Source organism: Macadamia integrifolia, chromosome 7 (assembly GCF_013358625.1).
Source record: "Macadamia integrifolia cultivar HAES 741 chromosome 7, SCU_Mint_v3, whole genome shotgun sequence".
NCBI lineage: Eukaryota > Viridiplantae > Streptophyta > Magnoliopsida > Proteales > Proteaceae > Macadamia > Macadamia integrifolia.
Window position 1 is genome coordinate 24145550 of NC_056563.1, and position 25292 is coordinate 24170841.

Sequence of the window (25292 nt, forward strand, 5' to 3'; positions counted from 1 at the left end):
AAATGAAACATGTTGTTCATGTCACATCAGAATTGGGAGAATGTATTTTTTTTTTTTTTTTTTTTTGCTAACGACGGGTATCCAAGTCTTTAGCCTGACTAATCTCGCGAGCCCATACTGATCTCATAACTGCATAGACCGGGTCATACCAGGATTGAATGAGAACCATTCAACTTTCACTGAAAGCAGTAAAGAGCACTAAACACCCTTATGTGAGTGACCCAAGGTGTGCCTAATGAAAGTCGAACTCAAGACGCCCGAGTTTACGGTTCGTACCCAAGGTGTGCCTAGTGGGAGAGTGTATAATAATGGCTAGAGCATTGATATACATGTCCATACACGGGATGCACGCAAGTTGCTATAATGCTCTAAAATTATTTTAAAATAAATAAATCTTTAAAGCATTGTTAAGATAAATGAAAACAAAAGAACGGATTAGGTTCACGTACGAGAATGTTCTCATACGTCCCTAGTCCATGGATTTAGAATCTATTAAATGAAAAGAGAGAAAATTGATTCTAGATCCACGGACCAGGGTCGTTCTCGTACATTCATGTATGTGAACCTGATTCACTCTCAGAAAACTGCCATATATGGTGTGCTATACGATTGAGATGAAATATTGAATTAATATAAATTGAGCTAGCTATAAAGGAATTTTCTGCCTTAAAGTTAGAATGCCAAATCATTATATCCACTTGGGAAAAATTAAAGATTTTCAACCACAAAATGTTATCCAATGGGCTATTGCATATATATTAATAGGCCACACCCATTTATCTTTCATTGGGCTTTATTCAGCTTGATTTGAGTTCATCGTAGCCCAGACCCAGCTTGAAATATTTGTTTGGGCAAAGTCCATCTTATTCGATGTTTTAGGCTGCGTAAACCCATATATCTATACTAGGTTGAGCCCGGCCTATTACATTTCATTTTCTAGATTCTACTTTCTACCACCATATCCCCTATGAAGTTTATTCTGTTTTTCTGGTATAATTGCTCGTCATGTTCACAAGAAAGAAAGAAATTACTTACAATTAGGGGTGCCAAAAGCTGGTCCGCGTCAGTAGGCTCAACCTAAACTGAACGATTATAGTTTGAGACTGGCCCAATCAATGATTAAATAGACCAAGCATATGCGCTGATAAATTATTAATCAGTTCACAATGCAAGATAGTTTACCCAATGGTCACCCGACCGAAACTGACCGAAACCCCCCCCCCCCTCCTCCTTGATTTGTTCAAATCATAAGATTGGATACTTCTATTATAAAAATTTTGTGTTGTTTTACGAAAATTTCTTAATTCGCTTTCCTTTTGGAGATTACTCGTGTGAGAGTTTTTTATTCTCCCTTTTAGCGAGTGATGTCCTCCACTATTATAAAATTTGTGTCCATTTCATGATTTTAATCATCTTCTTTTGATAGTTTTTTAATTTTCTCCTCTTTTTTTGACAATTTTTTAATCATTCTCTTCTTTTGATAGTTTTTTAATCCTCTGCATGTTTTACAATAATTCTATAATTGTTGGTACCCATTTTAGTAAATCTGACCTACAAGACATATACTAAGGGAGTGATCGGTCCAACGTCGATCTATTGACCAATTGTGTTAAGGAGATGACCGATTAAGCAGACTGGTAATCAAGTTGACAGAAAAATGACAATCTTATATTAAGGAGTTGATTGGTCAGAATAACCATCAGGTTGATCAAGCAGACTAACTGAATACGGTTAAATCAACTAAATAGGCTAATAGAACAGGTTGACCGAATACAATCTGATGCATGAAATGAACCAAGGGTATAGTTCTTATTAGTTTGTACAATTTCAAGCGGTTCGAACAGTTATAACTATCAAAGTTGTGAAAATCAAACTATAAAATGAGCTTAAATAGAAGAAGAAGGATCATCAACAACAGATCAAACAAAGTCAGACATCAAGTTTATCTTGTATTTTCTTTTGAAAATACATTACTTTAAAAGAAAATACTAATTTAAAATAAGAAAAAGAAAGAGATAATGTATTTCTTTCAAGTTCTATATTTCATTGCATAGTGTAATGGTCACATCTCTGGTATGTTTAACATAAAAAATAACAGATCACGTTTCTGGTATATTAGACATCAACAGAAACAATAGATCATGTTTCTTGTATGTTGAGTATCAACAAAGATGAGATTACCTCAAAGACCATGACAACCCGTTTTTCATCATGGTTGTCTCAATTTATATTTATGGAAGTAGGGGTGTCAATCGGTCGGTCCGGCTCGGTTTTGGTCCGGGTTGAGTCGGTTTCGGTGTGGGAAAGTTGAAACCGAAACCGAACCAATAAGGAAATTCCGGTTTCGGTTTCGGTGCGGTTTGGTTTCAGTTTGGTTTCGGTTTCTTAAATCGATTTGTAACCGGGTTGGTTTTGGTTTTTGGTCTAGTTTGGATTCGACTTTCCATACAAATTTTTACAAAATTATGCAAATTTTGATTTTTTTTTTTTTTTTAATGAATTTTGGAGTGTTTCGGTTTCTTACCGGTTTGGTTTCGGTTTCGGTCTGGGTTTTGAGCCGATTTCGGTTTGGTTTCGGGTTCATCCGGTTTCCGATGAGGTTCGGTTTGGTTTTGGGGTTGCAATACTCCAAACCGAACCAACCCAATAAGGCTTCGGTTCGGTTTGGTCCGTGTTGTTATCGGTTCGGTCCGACCGATTTTACCGGTTCGGTTTAAGAATTGACACCCCTACATGGAAGTCCTTTGTTTTGCCATGATTGATGTAATGGATTGTGTTCTTCCCGGATCAATTTAAATAGATGAAATTCTTTTTTCTCTTTCTATGAATTTACTTTTTAAGTCCTTAGAGCAATCGAAGCATGGAAATACCTCACTTTCTCTTTAGTTAGACGTCAGTAAATATTCCATGATTGTTCTCTTGGGTCTGTATGACTTTGGCACGCTCGCTCATCTCACTATTCTGCCATGTATTTGTTGCCAACAATAATTTGCGTAATTTTTAGCCTCATATAATATTTAAAGACCATTTAGCCCAATTATATACAAGTAATTGACCAACTGAATAGAAGTATGTTCATGTCTGGTATAGGCCTCTTGGGTGGAATTTTTAACCCCATATAATATGAGCCCATTTAAAGACCATTTAGTCCAATTATGTACAGATAATTAACCAACTGAATAGAAGTGTGTTCATGCCTGGTCTCAGCCTCTTAGGTTTCCCCTTTTTTTTACTCATTTTTTTTTCTGATTTCGGGCCCAACATTTCTAAAATGAAGACCAATATCAAAGCGGTAAGACGTTTGATTCATCGGTTCAATCAGGTTAAAATATGAAATTTGGAGTATAGAGTTTCCCGTAAGTAAAATAATAAAATTTCTCTTACCCTAAGTGTGCAAGTTGAATTCAGGAATCATTTTCTAATCAAATCTAAATTATGTAATTGCCGAAACGAAGTTCATAGTAAAAATACCTCTATTTTCCCTTTCTAATGCGATGTTTGGTTAATAGTCATCTTGTATTTAGTGTAGCATTAAATCTGATGAGTGATATGGGTGGTAAATGACCTAGTAGTGACTAGCTTAAGAAATCCTTTAAGTGAGAGGGAAGAGGGTGAAGGTAGTAATCCCAAGTCCCAAACCCTATCATTCTAATCCAACCAAGTACTTAATGGGCTGGATTAGATAGGAACTATAACTGGACCTCATCCAGCCCAAAAGAGACTTGGGGGCCCACTAGAAAAGCATGCAAAGCTTACTCCATTGTTACTTTTCAAGGCATTTTCTCCGTTGATAGAGCAAGAAAAACTGATCTACGACCACCTGATCGCAAGCTCACTAATTTATTTACAAATCAGCACTAAGAAAAGGTCTATCGCTAGATGAACGGGTGGGTATACACACCCATGCAATCAAGACTGGTATCTAGGACCACCATTGCCTTGACTCTGATAAGACCACAAATGGCACAAAGATTCACAAGATAATAACACTTTCCATTAAAATTAAATAAAATTGAAAACCAGCATTGACACTAACTAGAAAGAAAAGAAGAAAAAAAATTGTTTTGGGTGTGGTTGGGGTGGGGTTTGAATCAATTAAGGGCATTTGCGTTTGTTGCCGTGGGTGGTGATGGCGGCGTAACAGGGACAAGCTTCGTAGTTGCCGGAGGTGCCTGGAGGTACACATTGGCATCGGAAGCAGCAACTCCCACAAGACCTTTTGCAGAGTCTAGGCCTCTTCGATTCCCCACACCTCGCTGCACATGCCGCCCCACAATCTGCAATTTCCAATCCCATGTTATGCTTCGATCTTCTTGTCATCAGAAATATTATACGAAGAAGAAGAAGAAGAAGAAGAAGAAGAAGAAGAAGAAGCACTTAAAAGTTACCTATGGTGGGAGAAAGGGGAGTCTGGGCGTTGGTGCTTTGCTGCAAATAATATCCAAAACCAAATGTATGTTTAGTGAGCCACCAACGGGAAAACAAAACAAAACAGAGATGAATGCTAAAAAAAAGGGTTGAGAGTAGAGAGAGAGAGAGAGAGAGAGAGATGTCTTCATACCACTTGATCAGCCTCAACGACCTGAAGAAGGAGAAGAGAGAGGGCAAGTAGAGAAGCAATAACAAGAACCCTAGTAACTACAGCCATAGTGGAGGAAACAGAGAAGAATACTCGAAGAGTAGTAGTGCAGGACCGGAAAGGAAAACTTTGGTTTGTCACAGAGACTAGTGTTTAATGGAGAAGAGAAATACTGTATTTATAGAACTGAATTGAACCAGGTGGACCCTTCTGCATACACAGTCATAGAGAGAGAGAGAGAGAGAGGGTCAAGATAAGGGTAGGCGAATCCGAGGGCGGGAGCATTCTCACCATACTGAGGTACGCGGAAGCTCACTTTGATGAGATAGATCCAGATATGAGAGAGAGAGAGAGAGAGAGAGAGAGAGAGAGAGAGAGTTTAAATTAAAGCTGTAGATGAATTGCCACTGGTTCAGTGAAGCTCCTGGCTGGCTAAACCTTTGATGTTGGGTGAAAATTTTGACTTTGAACACATCATTTAAATGGGCATATATATGGAATCGTGGTAATCATTTTTTCTTTTTTCTGATAAAGTAAAAATAACACTCCATGATAATGATCATAACCCCAACCCTCTTTATACAATGTGTAATATTTTCGATCAATAAATGAGAGTGGATCAAGTTGACGTATGAGAACTTAGAAATCTATTACATAAAAAGAAAGAAAATGAATTTCAAATTCATGATTTAAAGACGTATGAAATTATTTTCGTACATAAATTTGATATAGATTTGAAATCCAATTTAAATCCATAATCAGCTGACTCAGTGATGATGAGACAAGGTTTGGTTCCTCTAGGTTAGGGGTGTCAATTCCTAAATCGAACCGGTAAAACCGATCAGACGAATCGATAACAACATAGACTGAACCGAACCAAAGCCTTATTGGTTCGGTTCGGTTTCGAGTATTGCAATCCTAAACCAAATCGAACCGCAATAAAAACCGGATGAACCTGAAATCAAACCGAAATCGGCTCAAAACCCGGACCGAAACCAAAACCAAACCGGTAAGAAACCGAAACGCTTCAAAATTCATTAAAAAAATCAAAATTTGCATAGTTTTGTATACATTTGTATGGAAAGTCGAATCCAAACTAGACCAAAAACCAAAACCAACCCGGTTACAAATCAATTTAAGAAACCGAAGTTCAGCAGTTCAGCATTTGGTTGTTTCCTAATGGCTCCATACCGGTTTAAAAAACCAATTCAAACCGAAATGAACCTGATAAATCCAAACCAATACCAACCCGAACCCAAACCGCACCAAAGCTGACACCAGACCGAAACCGACAAATCCTTAATAGGTCAGTTTCGGTCAATTCTAAAGTTACATCGAAACCGATGAAACCGGATCAAAACCACACCAACCCGGACCGTTGACACCCCTAACTCTGGGTTAACGTTCCAGTGGCGGTAATCAAGATTTGGCGCCTAAGAGCATTTGTTGGGGAATTGGGTCATCGAAACGTGGACCCATTTTATTACTGGCGATGTAAACAATAGGATGCTTTATCATTCACAGCTATAATCGCACGTGTGATAGCGACAATCGAGAGAGGAAAGATACACAGAAACCACGGTCCACGTGTGAAATTATTACTTTGTTTTAAATTTTCTTCTTTTCCAGATCGAATCAGACCGATTTCATTCCAAATCAAATCAGAATAGGCTAGACCGATCTGAATCCCGATCCTAACTTTTAGACCCCGCTTCAAAACAACTAGAGCTTTTAATTGGAGAGAGAGAGAGAGATTGATTTAAATGCAGGGACCACCGTATCTACTGCAATACAGCTGTAGTCTTTGCTTTCCGGAAGCTTCTAATTAAAATTTGTTATTATGGATCGGCCCAATGAAGATGTTGTTTGCCTTTGACCTGAGTGATCATCAGGCTGATTTAAGACTCCGGGACTGAGTGTTGCCTTTGACCTTTACAATAACTTATCCGTTCAATACTGTGCAATATCCTCTTCATATGGTGACACGTGATAAAGTGATTTGAAAGATTCAGATTAATTTTACATTGATTTAACTCCAAACCAATGGTTTTCTAGTTTAAATTGAACCGTACTAGTAGTTCAAACTGAACCATACCAGGTTTTGAATTATATTGAATCAAATTTCTCCCTCCCTCTCTCTCTCTCTCTCTCACAAAGCTCCCTGCTCGGTTCCACCAATGACTTTGCTCACCTCAATCCCTGCTCACGAAACTCGCTGCTCCCTGTTAACGAAGGAAGGAGAGGAAGAAAGTCGTTCTTCTTCGCAGATCTAACTCCCTACTCCTTGCAAATACAAAGGTACATTGAAATTTTCGTTTTCAGCCACCACTCTTCACCGTCTAAGAAGACGATGCAGATCTGTCGCCGGAGAGGTAGGTCGATCTCTTTCTCTGTCCCTCTTTCACTCCCTCTCCCTCTCCCTCTCCTAACCCCTTTTTTTTGGGGGGGGGGGCACAGCTTACGATGTTGATCCAGCCAGGTCGAAGTTCGATTTTACCAGGGAGAATTCTTTTTTTCAGTCTCTGTGCATGAAGGTAAAACTCTAACTCTCTCTCTCTCTCTCTCTCTCTCTCTCTCTCTCTCTCGGAGCTACCTAATTTTGATAATGGGATTTTTTTTTTTCATTGAACCTGGAACCTGCAAAAGTGGTTCATTAAAAATTTTACAGTTTGGGAAGGAGTTCTCTTATTATAGAACTTGTTTAAAGCCCAAGAAAAAAGAAATAATTGTAGAATTGGATAGCCATGTTTGTAATTGGAAATAAGTTTCCTTTTCATATAATCTGACAGAATTGGATGGAATGTGTAGGATCTTGTTTGCTTGTTATATTCTCTCTGTTATGATGTATGATCTTTTTTGTAAGTAAAGAGTCTTTATCTCAAAATGGTAGAGCACCTGAGTAATACTTAGGGTATGGTGGTTCGAATCCACCAAGGCTCTTCTTCAAATATAAAAAGTGATTGTATTTTTATATGGATGGAATGCACTGTTACCTAATACCCTATCTTTTCAATTCCCTGTTCTTTTTTCTATTTTTGTGTATTTGTGTTTCTAGTTTTTGGTAGTCTAAAAGGAATGAAGTTTCTAGTTTTTTCAGATTATCAATTCATTAGATGATGGGTTTCCAGATTTTTTCAGTATTGTTACCACACTTTTCGGGTTTGGTTTCTTTCAAATAGACAGCTTACAGAAATTTAAAGTCCAAGTTGTGCCAATTACTGTATAACTAAATTAGCCAGATTATCAATATGGAGAGTTGTACAATATGTTTTAGTAGAAAGCATTCAACTGTAGTGCATAAGTATAGGCAGGCTCTTGTTATAGTGGTAGAATCCCTGTGCACCCTCGATGCATGGTTTTGGATTATTTGATCAATGGGGCTACTATTTTCTAGAAATTGGTTTTTATGGTTAGTTGGGAAGGGAAATACAGTAGTAAATTAATTTTAGTGATTCCTGCAATTTTCCTCCTCTTCCCTTCTTCTCATTGGGAAAGTCGAACTTCAACCAGAATTTAATCAAAAAGGTAAGCTGCAAAAAAAAAAAAGGGTTAAAAGGGAGAGAGAGAGATCAGGGAGGATAGGGAGTGAAAGAGAGACAGAGAAAGAGACGTAAGGGGAAGAAGAAGAAGAGCACCTTTGTATTTCCAGGAAGCAAGGAGCTTCATGCAAGGAAGAGCGACTTTCTTCCTCTCCTTCCTTTCGTTAACAGGGAGAACAGGATGCAGGGATTGACCTACCTCTCCGGCGAAAGATGTGCGTCGTCTTCGCAGACTGTGGCTGGAATGTCTGAACCTCGTGTGAGTTAGGGCAATGAGGGAGAGAGATGTAAGAGAGAGAGAGAGAGAGGGAATGGGAACAAATTTCTCTCAGGTTTTAATTCAAAATTTCAATCGGTTCGGGTTGAATTATTGGTATGGTTTTGTTTAAGTTGGTGAACCACTGATTTGGGGTTGTATCAATGGAGGACTAATCTGATCCGTTCATTTCGTTTTGTCCACGTGTCGACCTTTGCAGGGGTATTGCAAAATATTGTACAAGATTAGAATTTCAGAGGATTTTTATCCCTTTTACTACACACCCCCGGTCCAAAGTCTATACCTGAATTTTTGTGTTTTTTTTTTTTTTTTGAAAATTAATAAGAAAGGTGGGATACGACTCTCTGCATCGCGACCAATGCACTAATGAGGTGCATCAAACGATTAGGAGAATCCAAGTACATACTTCAAAGTCCTTTCAACTATTCGATACATATTGAACAGATTAAGGTATAGGAGAGGATCCTGATACGTAAAAGTATGAACCAAAAAACTTGAATCCAAGACCTCCTACATTGGGCTTTAATGCTTCACACTCTCCTTTCAATATACTTTATATTATACTATAAAATAAATATATTGATTGAATAATGGAAGAATAATAGGATTCCTCTACCAACCTTGATTCCTATGTTGGTTCTCTTTTAATAAAAATTATATATCATTACAGTAAATTTGTTTTGATAAATTTATCTGTGATTTGCTTATTTCCATTTTAACTTAGTCAAAGTAGGAATTGAATAAATGTTCGACCGTCAACAGATGCCTATTGAAAGACACATGCTCCTCTGACCTCTCACTTTCTTTTGTTTTTATTTTCAAGGATGGAGGGACGTAAAGACTAAACAGTGATTGAGATAAGCTTTGACCATGCATGCATTCTTTCAAGCAGTATATATATATATATATATATATATTCTCCTTTTCCACTAGCAATAATATTTTAGGGTGAAAAAATGCTATTGATCAGACAACTTGACCAAATGGGGGACACATGCATATAAGCATTTTCACCGTGAAGTAGTATGGTATTTTCGCTCCCATTATGTGTTCACATGGTCATATTACTTTTATATGATGTAAATATAATTAAAAGAGAAAAGTCTAGACATGCATTCAGGGTGCTCTGAGCCTTATCTACCTATCCCCTATGTGTCTTGTGCTCTTATTGGTGCATACTGTTAGCTTATAACAAGCAGCATTTGCCGACATGCTTAACCCTCTTCCACAATTAAATTTTATCTTTTAAGAATGTATCAAATTTGATCATCAATGTCAACTGAGAAGTGATTATGTGCAAAGAGATCTCTAAAAGTGCTTTCTAGCCTTCTATTTCTTTAAAAAAAAAAAAAAATTCATTTCTTAAGGCAAAAATGCTAACTTAATGTTTGGGGCAAGGAAAATGAGCTGAGCTTTCAATCTCTCAACTGAATAATTTCCACCGCCTATAATATGGTTTCCTCATGTGATGTGAGCACAACTTAGGTAACACCAATCAGACTACTAATAATGATATTGTAACCCAACATTGTTAATCAAACAAAAGATTGTAAGTTGATTGCAAATCGATGTCTTTATCAAACCCAATTTAATTGTTGAATATTATTTGAGTGTTTCTATTTTTTTTTTTTTTTTTTTTAATCATTCACAATTAAGGATAAATTTAGGTATACTTTCTATACAGTTGTTTGCCTTAATTATATATTGTTAGGAAATGTGATTCCGAACACAAGTGTAAATATATGTGTATATGAATACTTATATAAGTTTGTATACTGAACTAGATCACTTGAGAATGCTTGAATGGATAATTTTCAGTTGTATAATGAACAAGATTCTCATTAGTAGATTGTAATTGGTCCCCAAACCTAAGATTCTCTCATTGTTTCTTCTTCTTCTTCTTTTTTTTTTTTTTTTTTTTTTTTTTTTTTTTAGAATTGTTTCATCATTTAGGTATTATATGGTTTTGGTCTCCTAACAATTGATGCTTATAAGCTACTAAGAAGTGTGAATGAAAGACATTCTCATATGGCATCCACTTCCCCATTGTAAGGAATACTATGTAACAGAGATTATCTGTTCATGAATGAACTCGAATTCCATATTTGATGGCCTGATTTGAAATCTTTTTTATACAAAATATTTCAATATTATTAATGGTATATTCTCTTAAGAGTTTTAGAAAATATTTTCATGTCTGATCGATTGATCAGATCTGTGTATATACAGAGGGTGACTCTGATTAATTACAATTTTGCATGCTCATAGATCCATTATCTGAAATTGTAGAGTGAAGGAACTTAATTATGAATATTCTACTTCTTTGGGGCTTAAGTGGTGTATATGTTTTTGGATATTCTTATTTGTAATGGGAAAAGAAACCTGAAAATGCAACATTGTTCCTGTGTCTAGACGTAAAGAAGGGAAATGACTGTTCTACCCCTCATGAAAGACTGAAATCTCACCTTATTGGTGCTTCTATGTGTGCATCCCATTGGCACTTAGACTAGCACAGTAAGACCATGCTGTCTTTCTGAAATAACCCTCTCCCTTCTCTCTCCTCTAGAGTCTACAAAATGGTTTTGGTGGATTAAGTTGTAACTATTGGTTTCAACTTTCAACAAGAGTTTTTCATTTTCAAAATGCTATTTTATAACCTTTGGCTTGGAAAGACAGATGAGTGGATTGATCATTTCCTTTCCCATATGAAAATTGACCCTTTTGGCTTCGGTTTGTGTAAGAGCAAACACCAAGAAACACGAATAATAAAGAGACAACAGATTCGTACGACAGAGATTTAACGAGGTTCACACACCAGGGTGGTGTGCTATGTCCTCGGGCGAAAAAGAAGATGATTCACTATGCAGAAGAGAGATTACACCCTAGCAGCAGCGAGGAGAAACTCGCCTTGAAACCCTAGCTGCGTGAAAACCCTAGAATACAATGACTTTTTTAATAAGCAACAGTACATTATATATACTCCAAAATCGTGGGTCGACCCATCGGGTCGCGGTCGGCCCAACCCCTCTGCTTTCATCACAGATCTCAGAAAATTTTCCATTCAGATCGTCACCAAAATATGTCAGATCGGGTCAATCTTCAAAACGGGTCAAGAATTCGAAATAAACTTAATAGTTTGCATTAAGCTTTGTGGTATCAAAGAGACCTGTGACTAAAATGCAGAAGAGAATGGTACCGGAGGGGCAACCCTGCACTCAGTCAAACATAGAGAGAGAGAGAGAGAGAGAGAGAGAGAGAGAGAGAGAGAGAGTAGGCGCATGCGAGGGCGGGAACACTCTCACCCCCACGTACGCAGAAGCTCACTTTGAATAAAAATCCTTTTTGTGAGTTGGATCCAGAGTGGAGGAGGCGAAAGCCGCGAAACAAGAGAGAGAGAGAGAGAGAGAGAGTTGAATTGCCAGTTTGCCACTGACTCAGTAGCTCCTGGCTTAGGTATGCACTATAAGTTATAAATGCATTCGGGACCCCATCAATTATAGAGTCCGGCTTTGCATGGTATTGTGCATAATTAAGAGAAAAAAAAAAAAAAAAAAACAGCAACAACAACTTTGTGTAGTATTGCAGACAAAAATAAAAAGGAAAGATAAATAATCTCATATTAATGAGTGAAGGTGGAGACTCATAGCTTATAAGCTTATAATTAGGTGTCAAGGACTCCTCAAATCAAGACATTCAAAGTGGACAATATTTACATGAACACGAGTGTATAGTTACAATTTACAACAAAACAATAGAATCCATTGCACCCTTGGGCCTTGGGTTGGTGATTTGCAGTACTGAGTGAAGTTCTTACATGAGAGTTGCTCTCAAGTGCATCAATGCTTGGTTTGTACTAATTTTCTTACTTTCCAAGAAATGTGCCTTTGAGCCCCTGTTGAGTCTTCAGTGGGTCTGTTCTTGACTCCATATAGATCTACTATGTAATGACTAATAGGCTCTTAAAGCCAAAACCTGAAGGTGCATACTCCCTGTTACTGAGAGTTACAATTGAAGTAACCAAACTAAACTAAAAGGGAACAAAATAATGGTAACCTTGCTTTATCACATATATGATGGTTATTATTATTATTATTATTATTATTATTATTAGAATTAGAATGCTCATTACTCTTAATTGTTAATACACAGTACTCCACAGCAATGCTTTGTTCGCGGAAGGTAGACTTACTTTATAACTCAAATAAGGCCTAACTAGTTAGGGGTAGAACACCTTAGAACACTCATCTTCATGGACTAATAATGGCCCACCTACCCAAATCATGGTTGATTCCGAAAATTTTAATTAGAAGCATCCGGAAACCTAAGAGGACCCACCAGCAGCAGCTGTATTGCACAAAAAACCAGCTGTCTTACAAAGAAACAATAGACAACAATACAGCGAGCGATCCCTTCCACTCTATTTTTATTTGTTTATGATTTTTTTCTTTTCTTTTCCATGTAAAAGTTTGGATGCTCTTCCCAACACTCTTGTACTTTAGTTTTCTTCAACAACTCCCAACCAAGTGAACCAATTTATTCTGTACTTTTATTTTTCCATTTTGTAACTGATACCAATAAAAAAGAATGCTCAGCGCGGTCATGATCAAGTTGGTGTATGATGTCTTGTATTTTGTTATAATTTAATTCAAGAAATATTGTTACAGTGTTTCGACAGGTAAGATAATGGTCCCGTTAACCAATTAGCAGGTTGTGGGAGTTACAAGGGGGCAAGAGGCCCCCCTCTGCTCGAATTTTTTTATTTGAAGGCAGTTTAATACTTTTCGAATCAGGGTTTTTTGTTATATATTCATAGTGAGAGTTTCTTTCTCTATAATGCAAGCAATACTGAGAGGTATGAGGGACGAAGGCTATAACTCTATTCTTTATTGATAGTGAAACATGATCGCATCTCATCGAAGACAGACAACATTACCGAATCTCATAAATCTATGTGTATTATTTGTTCTATTTTTCTATTATTTTTTGCATCGTTTGAAGATTACATTTCTACAAATCATAGTCTCCATCAGGCCATACCAACCTAAATCCACAATCAACTGATCCGAATAATGATGAAACAAGAGTTTTCTTTCACTAGGTTGCCAATCTTTCTGATAATTAATTCTTTACTTTCCCTTATCATCTTTACTGAAACCCAAAATAATGATTAAAATAAATTAATAAATCACAAGTGTGTGCTTGTGCTTTGAGAGAGATTTACCAAAAAAATAAAGACTGAGAACCGTGTTGCGGTTGGATCACTATAAACCAGTCAACCACCCCTCTCCAGCCCCAAGTCCATAGTCCATATATCGGTGTCTACGCTTACCAAAATCCACATTCGTGTCTCCTGGGGACGGGCCCACATATGGGTTTCCTCCAACAAAGCTCGAGGAAAACAATGAACCAAACAAAGCATGGAAAGAAAACAATAATAATAATTCCAATATATATTATGCACGTGCGGTTACAAAATTTTGGCTTTGGTTCTTGGCTTGGCGGCTTGATATGGTCATGGAAGATCTGAATTCTATAAATCGGTTTACAAGATAAGAGGACTCAAGATCATATTAATACATATCCATTTTCATTAAAAATTGATGTGGAATCAGCCTCTTTATACTGATATGGGATCGCAACACAACTCTTCTCTCTCTTTACTACTTCTTAGTCGTGATTACTTCACAATCTTGTCTTACTCTAGAGTTTGGGGAAGAGCAATTAGCCTTTTACATAAGTTCCCTTATTATGGATATTGATAACCATTGATACTGAATTGGATCAGTCTTTATCAATGGAGATCAGATGATTTTACCCATTGTTCTTTAAAAGTCATTTTTTTTTTAAACTCTTGATTTATATTGTTACACATATATAGGATCACCCGGGAATCGGTATCTACTCCTGCTGATACCAATATGAATCCGCCGATTTACCAATCTGATTCCTCAAACCATGATCATGACTCCTCTTATTATGGGGTTTATTTAAAAATAAATAAATAAACAAAAGATTGTTGATTAACATAGGGTAATAGCATAGGGCAACTCTAATCATAGATTTGTCTATTAAAGTAGGTTGCGTTCTATTTCAATTTCAAGCATTCAATGGCCTAAGAAATGGCATTTGCATAACAATAATTGTTTATGCGTGTGTGAAAATACTCATTAATTAAAACGTGTGAAACACATGAGAATTTAAATTATAAGAAATTGTTGCATGGTCACGTGGCCCTTCCACCAGCACAGTGGTCAATGAGAGCACACGTAGACACAGTAACATCAACGGGAATTTTAATTTCACAGAAGGTGAGGTGATACCATGCTACCTAGACAAATTTTTTTTTTTTTCACATTTTAAAAATAGAGTAGCCTAGTAAAATTACCCAATGAGATCCCAATTCTTGACTAGTTAGTGGACATGAAAAACAAACGAAAAAACAACAATTACAAAAGAGGAAGGATGTAAGTCAGGTTTCTCCTTTTCTCTCTCCACCATCTACATGCAGTAGCTCTTTCGCCCCCTACGCAGAGATTAAAAGAGGATTTGTGGTTGTAAATCATTAGGTAACCTAAGCTCATGTTGTCCTATTATAATTACATAGGATTTGTTGGTTTTAAAAAACAAGTTTTTAAAAAAAATGAAGATTCATAACTCTTATCCATTCAGTTTTTGAAGATTATTTACGTTTTCCCTTAATTGCTTCTTAAATGGCTAGTTTACTTATGTGGCCTATTGTTGAAGCTAGATGCATTATGTATTTCCTTCAGTTTTGGAGATTCTTTAAGTCTTTTCGTATAATAGTTATTAACCACTACAATTGATATACTCCATTTCTTCTTATCATCTTCTTAAGACAATTATCTTTTAATTTTCTGAGACACTTTATGTCTCTACATAGAAGCTTTTTGAGACAACAATTCTTCAGTTTTGAGAGATCTTTAATCTCTCATCTTTAAGCCTCAATTTATTCCTTTTGGGTTCAAAAATCTTTAATTCCTTTCTTTTACTCCTCATCTAATTTGTATTATTAAAAGAGAGGAGATTTAGCATTTGCAAGACACGGAACAAGTCACTCGAGGCATTCAAGTCTGTGTTGTCAAGTTTTGTTTTTCTTGAGTTTTGTTAGATTTCACATGACTTTTTTGTAAGTGTTTTGTTTTCTTGTTTGAGCATAACCCTATAGCAATTGAAGGAGTCTAGTAGTCGAATACATGATTACTGGGGGAACCATTGGGCTGTTTTATTTTGGAGGTCGATTTGCAATATTATCGGTTGCATCACAAAGGGCATCTAATATCGTAAGGACAATGTCAAGTGACACGACTCAGTTTGCCAATTTTTCTAACAATCTTTGTTACATGTATCAGGAAAAAGTGATAGATTTAAAATTCTCTTACCAAGAGAATGCGACACTGAGGTTTGCTCACTCGATATTCTAATACATAATTTACTACAAGATTAGTCATGAATAAAAATGAACAAAATTAAAGAACACAAGAAAGACAAGTGAGTGAATTAACTCTTTCAACTTTGGGACAATAGAAAACAATAACACATACAGAAGGAATATCCATACATACCAATGACACAATTTACAGAACACGAAAGGCTCTCTTATTATTGAGTAATATTACATTGGGGGGAATGTTCGGAACTGTGGAATAATAGAAGCTGGGTTTATTTAATAAAATTTTAAATTTAAGAAAGACAAATCATTTTTTTTTTTGTTGGTGGGAGAGGGGTCTTTAGACGAGATCTAAGGGCATTTGAGTCTGTTGCCGTGGGTGGTCATGGTGGCGTAGCAAGGACAAACATCAGTGTTGCCGGAAGTGCCCGGAGGTACACATTGGCATCGGAAGCAACAACTCCCACAAGCCCTTTTGCAGAGTCGTGGCCTTTTCGATAGCTGACACCTTGTTGCACATGCGGACCCACAATCTGCATTTTTCAATAGATCATGATTTTAATATTTTAATAACTCATAAGCTTTTTTTGAATGACACACACATATATATTATGAATAATATTAACAAAAATCCACTTGTTTTGTATAATTTTATGATGGACATTTGCTCTGTCTTAGCCATAATATTAATTAGAAAAAAAAAATACGATTGAAGTTAAAGTTACCTATGGTCTTGGGAAGGGTGTTCTGTGCGTTGGTACTCTCCTGGAATATCCACAAAATGTATATTATTAGTAAACTAAAGGGAAAAATATATATATATATATATATATATTAAAAAAATGTAGAGAATTGTGTAAGTACCAGTTGGTCGTCAGCCTGAACGACGTGGAGAAGGTGAAGAGAGAGGACAAGTAGTAGAGAAGCAATAATAAGAACCCTAGTCATAACAGCCATTGTGGAGGAAGGAGAAGGAAAGTCTCAAAAGAGTAGTGAGGGAAAGGGCAAGCAGCTTTGGGTTGTCAAAGAGACTAGTAGTGTGTCGTGTGCGACTGAAATGGAGGAGAAATGATGTATTTATAGACACCACCCGAGGGACACTAGAGGGGGAAATGAGAGAAGAGTAGGCGTATGCGAGGGCGGGAACATTCTCATACTCATTACCTACGCGGAAGCTCACTTTGAAGATAACCAAATCCTTTCCATGAGTTGGATCCAGAGTGGAAAGAGAGAGAGAGAGAGGGAGAAGCTGAGATGAATTGTCACTGGCTCAGTGGGTCCTCGCTTAATTAAGATGAGGGGATGGAGTTGGTAAGATCCAAGCTAAAGCTGCTCTATAGGTAGAACATTTAACAACAAAAAAGGACAACTTCCGGGCCAGGCTGAGCTGAATGAATTAGATAGAGCAGGTCAAAGGTTAAGAAACATTAAATTTTCATTTTTAGAAAGCTTCCCGAAACCAAAGGCTACTCACCCGCCACCACTACCAGCTGTATTGTATCAAAAACCAGCTGTCTGTCTTAAGTTGTTGTCCGTGGTGGATTTCATTTTTTGGGTTAGTCCATATAATAATGATCCGTACAAAAATCTGATCCACATTTGTTATAATAGTAATAGTAGAAGGAGAGTCCAGATATGCCTCCGATGTATCGCATTTATTGTTTACGGATGATATCTTTATCTTCTATCGAGTCACATTTAAGGATTTACTGTCCATCAAAGCTGTCATAGAACTGTTCTATGACTTTATTGGACAACAAATTAATTTTACAAAAAGTGGTATTTTCTTCAGTCGAAATGTACCAAACTGTGAAAGAATCAGGCTCTGCATCATCATTGGTATAAGAGAAAAATCTAGGAAATTCTACCTACCTTGGCACTGATCTGCTCCATCCCAGATCCAAGACAACCTACCTTCAAGGTATCGTTAACTGGGTTAATAACAGACTATCTGTCTGGAAATCCAAGCTACTCTCATACGCGGGACACAAAATCCTTACCCAATCCACTCTATACTCGATTCCATCCTACCTTATGTCGTGCTTCAGGTTTCCAGTGAAAACTTACAAAAACATCGACTCTATCTGCTCAAGATTTGTCAACCAACCGCCCTTGGTGGTCTCGGGCTAAGAGATGCTAACACCCAGAACAAAGCACTCTTGCTTAAACTAGTCTGGCGCTTTGTCATTGACAAAGAGTGTATTTGGGAAAAAGTGTTGAGGGTGAAATACTGCCACAACAGATCCACATTTGATCCAAAGGTCCTCAAACGACGTGAATCATGGAAGTTGAACAGTATAGTCTCCATGTTACCCACCCTTAATGCATTATATCTAAAATTGGAAACGGAACCAACATTTTTTTTTGGTATGATCCATGGGCAGGTTTGGAATTACCAGGACTAGGTTGCTCACAAGCAATTTTACACCCCATAATCGATGTTGTCAGGGTCAATAATTTTATTGACATCCATTCCTGGAAAGTGGAAGAACTAAAAGACCAAATTCCCCCACATCTGATTTCAACAATTACCCAAATTCAACCTTTAGCTCAAAATGATCGCTGGATATGTTTGCTAACAACTGATGGATCATTCAACACAAAAGCAAGTGTAGTTTTCATACAAAAAAAACAAGGTCAACAGGTAAGCATGAGAGGCTTTTCATGCAAGTGTTGGAAGTTTCTATGGAAACTAAATATACACCCTAAATTCAAAATGTTCAAGTGGCGAACATTACAAAATAGAATCCCCACAAGAGAAATAGTAAGACAATGGCTACCCATTGATACTTCTTGTATCCTTTGCAACAAAGATATTGAATCTTCTATGCATCTATTTGTCAATTGTGATTTTTCACAGCACATCTGAGCAACAGGACAACTTGGATTAAGGCTCCAGAATATCAATGCAAACTCATTGATGGAGACAGTAAAATACATGTTTCATCAAAGAAATATCCCTAAATTAGACCTCAGGTGGGTTTTCAATGTTTTTTCTATCACAATTTATTTCATTTGGCAACATCGGAATGAAATTATGGCATCCAAAGGTAGGCGTAATCCAATGAATGTTTTACATAAAATGAATATGTGGATTTTTTATTTAAATATAATGCCGAGATGTACTAATGAATTATTTGCTACAGATGATCCAGCACCATTGAACAAAAACTTTCCCATTCCTTTTTTGAACTATCCAGTTTTGGTTTCTACTGGAGCAACTAATAGGTTAACCTTAGCTTTAGGATGGGCTTTCGGATTTATATTACAGGGTCAGCTTAGGATCATCAGCTCAGATACTACTACAACTATTCAAGGCGAAGCAGTGGAAGAAGAAGGAATTCTGGCAGGATTGAGGGCAGTGTCTACCAAAGGATGGGAGATCCTTGAAGTATGACACACAAATAAGAAGCTAACTGACCTTCTTTCATTTCCTTGCAATGAAGCCTGTCCTGTCCTACATTTTGCTACATTCCATGAAATTTCTTCTCTCACAAACAATCTCCTTCCATCTTAAAAGTATTGAAGACTATCCCCTTATGCAATTTATATATTATATGGCATGTAATCCTAATAGACACCAAGACCCTGTACTTTCTCTTTAACTTATCTTAGTTTTTTTATGTTCATCAAAAAAATATATATAGTAGAAGGAGAGTGGATTAAGTTCTTCTACGATAACCATTCTTGTCCAGGTTGATCCGTGTAGATGGAATCCACCTAACAACCAACTCTGTGATGAATTTCATCTGTGTAGATTAGCTCGTAAGAGAACTTGATCCTCATTCCAATAGAAGATAGTAGATACAATACAGCAGCCTCTCAAAGGAAATCCACTTTGACTCTCCATTTTTTTTTTTTTTTTACGTAAGCTCTTCTCTTGGTGTCTCTGCTTGCTGCTTGCTACTTGCTGCTTTCTGCTTGCTGATGTAGTGGTTGTGCAAACGAACAGATTCTCTTACTTAATAATTAATTTTATATATATGCACGTACCGTTACAAAATTATTGGCTTTGATTCTTGGTCTTAAGCCTTAAATACTACATAGCCAAGTAGAATACTTGACCATCTTATCTTATTCTGATTTCTAAACTATCACTTTCATCGTCATTAGTAAAGTGGGTATATGAAAAAAAATAAATATATGAGTATTCTATCAAAAAATAAATAATGAGGTGGGGATGGGTCCATGTCCCCACCACATGAGACAACCAAAAGCTAAAAAGATTTTGACGCCTCCAATAATGAGTCCTTGACTCCCATTATTATCGGTTTATATAAAAAAAATAAAAAATAAATAAAAGGTAGGAAAAGATTCCTGGTTGATTAACAGAGTAATAGACTACATCATAGATTATTAGTCCATTAAAATCATGTGCTCTTCTAAGTCAAAGATTGAACACACATTAGTCGCCCTTCATTTCATCTTCAACCATTCAACGGCTTAAGATGATGTGGTCCCCAGCCAAAAAAAAATTCCCAAAGACAGTAAAAGACTCGACATAGAGAATTGGAATTTCGCATCCCTTCTCTCTCTCATACTGGTGGGCCACTGAGCCACTGGTGAGTGAAGCGTCTGGGCCAGTGGCAATGGTTTTATTACGCCGAGGAGCGAGAGTTTTATAATGTAAACCCCCCCCCTCTCTTTCTCTCTCCCCCTCGTGTATTGGTCCTCCACTCTGGATCCAACTCATCATAGGCTTCAAAGTGAGTTCCATGTGTGAAAATGTCCCCGCCCTCGCATGCACCTTCTCTCTCTCTCTCTCTCTCTCTCTCTCTGTAAGGTTCACCCAGTTTGGCACGTTAAATACAGCATTGTCTCCTCCATTGTAGGCGCACACAACACACAAACAAGTCTCTTTTACAACCTCTGAAGCTTTAAGCTTTCCCCCTTCACCTTCCCCCTTTCCCCTTTCCCCTTTCCCCTTTCCCCTTTCTTGTCACACAGTACTCTCAAGAGTCTTTCCTTCTGCTCCATTCCTCGATCCAATATTATGGCTGCTCTTACGAGAGTTCTTGTCATTGCTTCACTACTACTTGTCCTCTCTCTTCACCTTCTCCAGGTCGTTCAGGCTGACCAACTGGTAATTACACACCTCGATCTCAACCTTTTGCTACCATTTCTTCCATGATTTGTTTTGTTTTCCTTTGCTTTCTTGTTGGCTCACTAATCTAATTCCTTTTTCCGGATATTGCAGCAAGGCACCAACGCACAGAGTCCCCTTTCTCCGACCATAGGTAACTTTTTAAGAGCTTTTATTTTCAATTAATTCTACCTCTAAAACAGAGCAACTGGTATCTCTCTCTCTCTCTCTCTCTCTCTCTCTCTCTCTCTCTCTCTAATAAAATGGGATTGGGAAAATGCAGATTGTGCGGCGGCATGTGCAACGAGGTGTGGGGAATCGAAGAGGCCGAATCTCTGCAAAAGGTCTTGTGGGAGTTGCTGCTTCCGATGCCAATGCGTACCTCCGGGCACCTCCGGCAACTATGAAGCTTGTCCCTGCTACGCCTCCATCATCACCCGTGGCAACAAACCCAAATGCCCTTGATTCTAATAAACCCATATCAATTTTTTTTCTTTTTCATTCTTAAATTCATCACTTCTTTAATAATCATGAACCACCAAAGTCCAAAAACCCAACTGCTATTACATCCACCATGTAATCCTTCATTCCTCTTTTCTTCTGGTTGTTTAGTATTTGCTGTTATTATTGTGTGTATGGAAATATTGTTTTTGGTATATGTTCTGTTATACCAAAGCCCACAGACTTTCTTCTTCTTCTTCTTCTTCTTCTTCCTCTTTTTTTTTATTTGATGGATTCGATTCCAGATTCCAACTTTTAAAACGTTGGAGAGGGTTCTTGAATAAGCAGTGTAGAGAAGCTTACCAAAGAGTTGCAACAAAAAATAATCCGTACTAAGGAGTTGCACCTTGCAACCAAAAGGTATAAATTTCGTAGATAGAAAGGTAGAAATATCTTTTTTCTTTTTTTCTGGTAAAGAAAATAATTCATTAGAGGGAGAATCCCGGATTACAGAAAGCGACACCAGTTGAATCCATGGACAAAAGCTGAGAAATAAAAGGGAGAGGAGAGAGGAGGAAGGCCAAATCACAAAGAAACGATGTTGACCACCGAAGATAGCTGGGATAGTGCTGTTTGAAATAGGAGAACAGTAGTCATGTGCTAGGTTTCAAGGCCATCTTGGCAATAGCTTGAGCATTTTTTCAAACATTTCTAAATGAAAAATCATCGAAAGCAAGCCAAATATTCCAAAGTATATTGGCCATGAGAGCTGCTCTCCACTTCCGTTGAGATAAGGAACCTTGAGAGCTGAAAAGATATCAAATCCAATCCTCAATTGTTGAGAAGCTACTCATTTGATTACCAAAACCAGCAAGCCTCCAAACTTCTGCATCAAAATTGCATGATTGAAATAGATGATCCGTCGAAAGAAAAGAACAATGAGGACAAGTACTGCCAATGTCAAAACCCCAGCTTGACAGAAGAGCCGGGTGAGGGACTTGGTCAAGTAACAGTTTCCAAATGAATATCTTGATCTTGGGAGCAGTGGGTAAATGCCAAATCTTCTGCGAAATGGGATTTATATGTGGGTGACACAAACCAAGTGATAACCTGTAAGCCGAAGCAACAGAAAATTGACCATTTGAAGTTGCCTTCTATATATAACTATCCTCTATATAATGAATCGGAAGTGGAATAGATAAGATACTTTTAACCACTTCTGGTGGCCACCATAGCCTAATCAAACGAGAGTTCCATGAGTGCGGACTATCATCAATTAAATCAGCCACTCTCAAAGGAGCATGAGGGGAGAGAGGGTAGAAGCTGCCGATGGAGTATATCCAGGAATCCATGGGTTAATTGACCGACCGTGTCCGACCCTAATTAAAATCCCTTTCATAAGGAGATCTCTTGCCTTAAAAATGGATTTCCAACCCCAAGAAGCTGAAGGGGGGCAAGAGGCATGGAAATCAGTATTGGGGAAGTACTTGTCCTTCATTAAACTTCCCCAAAGGGATCTCTGAGGGTGAAGAAGTTCCCACACTTTCCTTGCAAGCAGAGCTTTATTTAAATGAATAGACAACTTGAGATTCAAATCTCCTGCTTTCTTCTGTTTCAAATAGAGTTTCAGCTAATAGTTGGGACAGATTTTTTATCCCCACTTGACCAAAAGAAGTCTCTACTGATTTTGTCAAGATTGTTCAAGATAGAAGAAGGAAGCTGGAAATATGATATGTAATATTGTGGCATAGCAGCAAGAGTAGATTGAATGAGCGTGTGGAGCCTTACAGAACTAAGAAACTTAGCCTTCCAACCTCTGAGCTTGGCGTTTACTCGAGTAATCAAATCAACACAATGTGATTTATTCAACCGACCGCCAATGAAAGGAATCCCAAGATAGAAGTCTAGCCGATTAGTTGGGATAATGTGAAACCTTTCAGAAAGCAACCTTTGAAGAGAAGAAGAAACATTGGGGCGAAATTGTGTTCAAGTTTTATGAACATTCAAAACTTGACCAGAAAATTTGCCATTAGTATCAATAACCTTCGTAAAAAATCTTGATTCTTGAAGAGTAGCTCTACCAAACACGATTAAATCATCAGCGAAAGCCATATGCGAGATATGTTCGTTGGTTCTAGAAATTTTGACTCCATGAATTCTCTTCTGGGTGAGTGTGATGGCCAAATGGCAGGAGAGAAGCTTAGCACATAGAACAAACAAATACGAAGAGAGTGGATCTCCTTAACGAAGTCCCGAGAACGAAAGAATGGGGGCAGGGACCCATTCAAAAGAATGGCCAACTGAGGAGATTCACAATACATAACCCTATTGACCCACAAAAGATCAAATCCATATGATAATAATGCGGGTCTTGAGAAACCACCATTCGAGCTGATCGTACGCCTTGTTCATATCAAGCTTAGCTTCAATGCCATATACTCAAATTTACCCTTCCTTTTCTGTTTGATGCAATGAAGCAATTTAAGACAAACAAGAATATTATCCTGAATATGACGACCTTTCACGAAGATATCAATTTCTCAAGCATAGGCCTGAGATGAGATAATGATTTGACTGATGATTTTGTAGGCGAAATTGCAAAGACTAACCTCCACCTTAGGAATAAGACCAAGGTAAGTCTTATTGATATCATCTTCAAAATAGCCATGCGTGAAAAAAATGTTGAACATAATTGATGATGCTATGTCGAACAGTGGGCCATACCTTATGATAGAACACTCCCAAAAACCCATCAGTGATTTCTTTCTCGGTAACTGGAGCGAAAAGGGCATCATTATCAGAAGAAGAAACCCGGTTTCTAATAGGATTGAAATTATCTTCATTTAAAGGGAGATCACTGGTGCAGTAGATAGATTGGAAATGTGACAGGAGAGCTATCTGCCAATATCATCTCCATTGGTAAGATTTAGCCCATTAACATTGAGAGATTTAACAGAATTTCGGGCTCGCCTTTGCATTACAGTTGGGTGAAAGAATTTTGTGTTGGCATCACCATGTTGAACCTAAGAAATTCAAGATTTTTGGTCCCAAAGTTTGGCCTCTTGAATAGAATACTTCTTCAAGCTAGCAATCAGATAATGTTCTGAAAGGAAAGGATGCAAAGTTGCTAACTAGCATAGCATACCCTTCTTCAATGCCGGCTCATTGAACCATTTCCCAAAATTAAAATAGGCGGTAGAAATTATTCTGATAGTGATAAGATGTTTACAAAATCTTAGTAAACACTGACAACCAACCCACGATGGCTTGGAGATTTTTTTTTTTTTTTTTGGTAGAAACTTGGAGACTTAGACTGCATTTGGTAACATTTTAGAAAAACATTTCTGAAGTTTTTTCATTCTCTAGATGGAATAAAGTGTTTGGTGCATTTATGATGACTCTCTAAAACCGAGTTTGCTCAACGGTTTACTGGTAACCATTCCCCAATATGATATTCACTGAATATGTACTGACATACATATATAGGGAGAATGTTTTCTGATCAGGACCAAACACAAAGGTGGAGAATGTTTTCTGTCTGGGACTACACATAGGCAGGAAAAATGATTGCCCCACCCCTCATCAAATGTGGAAATCCCACCCTATTGATGCTTCCCGGTATAATCCCAGTGATCCCCACACTGGTGCTACCCATACACTCCAGGACAGAAAACATGTATATATATATACTAGTAAGAAATACACGTGCAAATGCACGTGGGAACAAAAATGAGTAATATTAATTCAAAGTTTCATTTGTTCCCTTATGTTGAGAGAGAGAGAGAGAGAGAGAGAGAGAGAGAAAATGCATGTGAGAACATAAATGAGTAATTTTAAATCAAAGTTTCATTTGTTTCTCTTACGTTATATGTGTGTGTGTGTGTGTGTGTGTGTGTGTGTGTGAGTGAAAGAGAGAGAGAGAGAGAGAGAGACCAAAAATATCACACCTCACAACGTCTATGACG

The 25292-nt window shown here is 37.5% G+C and overlaps 3 protein-coding genes across 3 annotated transcripts; 1 reads left to right on the plus strand and 2 right to left on the minus strand.

Annotated features, from left to right (window-relative positions):
* Positions 1–3972: 3972 nt before the first annotated feature.
* Positions 3973–4766, minus strand: LOC122084983 (gibberellin-regulated protein 1-like). The gene is made up of 3 exons (XM_042653397.1): positions 4562–4766; positions 4389–4428; positions 3973–4277 (listed from the first exon to the last, which is right to left on the minus strand). The coding sequence occupies exons 1-3, from the start codon at positions 4646–4648 to the stop codon at positions 4096–4098; spliced, it is 309 nt and encodes a 102-aa protein (XP_042509331.1). The 5' UTR covers positions 4649–4766; the 3' UTR covers positions 3973–4095.
* Positions 4767–15882: 11116 nt separating this feature from the next.
* LOC122083753 (gibberellin-regulated protein 1-like) lies at positions 15883–16949 on the minus strand. The gene is made up of 3 exons (XM_042651644.1): positions 16668–16949; positions 16529–16568; positions 15883–16336 (listed from the first exon to the last, which is right to left on the minus strand). Exons 1-3 carry the CDS (start codon positions 16758–16760, stop codon positions 16155–16157), a joined length of 315 nt encoding a protein of 104 aa, XP_042507578.1. The 5' UTR covers positions 16761–16949; the 3' UTR covers positions 15883–16154.
* A 3726-nt stretch (positions 16950–20675) lies between these two features.
* On the plus strand, positions 20676–21566 carry LOC122083754 (gibberellin-regulated protein 1-like). The gene is made up of 3 exons (XM_042651645.1): positions 20676–20886; positions 21001–21040; positions 21170–21566. The coding sequence occupies exons 1-3, from the start codon at positions 20797–20799 to the stop codon at positions 21349–21351; spliced, it is 312 nt and encodes a 103-aa protein (XP_042507579.1). The 5' UTR covers positions 20676–20796; the 3' UTR covers positions 21352–21566.
* The last annotated feature ends 3726 nt before the right edge of the window (positions 21567–25292 follow it).

Coding starts and splice junctions, on each gene's coding strand:
- LOC122083754 (XM_042651645.1), top strand. CDS start 20,797: ATGGCTGCTCTTACGAGAGTTCTTGTCATTGCTTCACTACTACTTGTC. Junction 20,887..21,000: donor TCGTTCAGGCTGACCAACTG/GTAATTACACAC, acceptor CGGATATTGCAG/CAAGGCACCAACGCACAGAG. Junction 21,041..21,169: donor TCCCCTTTCTCCGACCATAG/GTAACTTTTTAA, acceptor GGGAAAATGCAG/ATTGTGCGGCGGCATGTGCA.
- LOC122083753 (XM_042651644.1), bottom strand. CDS start 16,760: ATGGCTGTTATGACTAGGGTTCTTATTATTGCTTCTCTACTACTTGTC. Junction 16,569..16,667: donor TTCAGGCTGACGACCAACTG/GTACTTACACAA, acceptor TGGATATTCCAG/GAGAGTACCAACGCACAGAA. Junction 16,337..16,528: donor CACCCTTCCCAAGACCATAG/GTAACTTTAACT, acceptor TGAAAAATGCAG/ATTGTGGGTCCGCATGTGCA.
- LOC122084983 (XM_042653397.1), bottom strand. CDS start 4,648: ATGGCTGTAGTTACTAGGGTTCTTGTTATTGCTTCTCTACTTGCCCTC. Junction 4,429..4,561: donor TCGTTGAGGCTGATCAAGTG/GTATGAAGACAT, acceptor TATTATTTGCAG/CAAAGCACCAACGCCCAGAC. Junction 4,278..4,388: donor TCCCCTTTCTCCCACCATAG/GTAACTTTTAAG, acceptor TGGAAATTGCAG/ATTGTGGGGCGGCATGTGCA.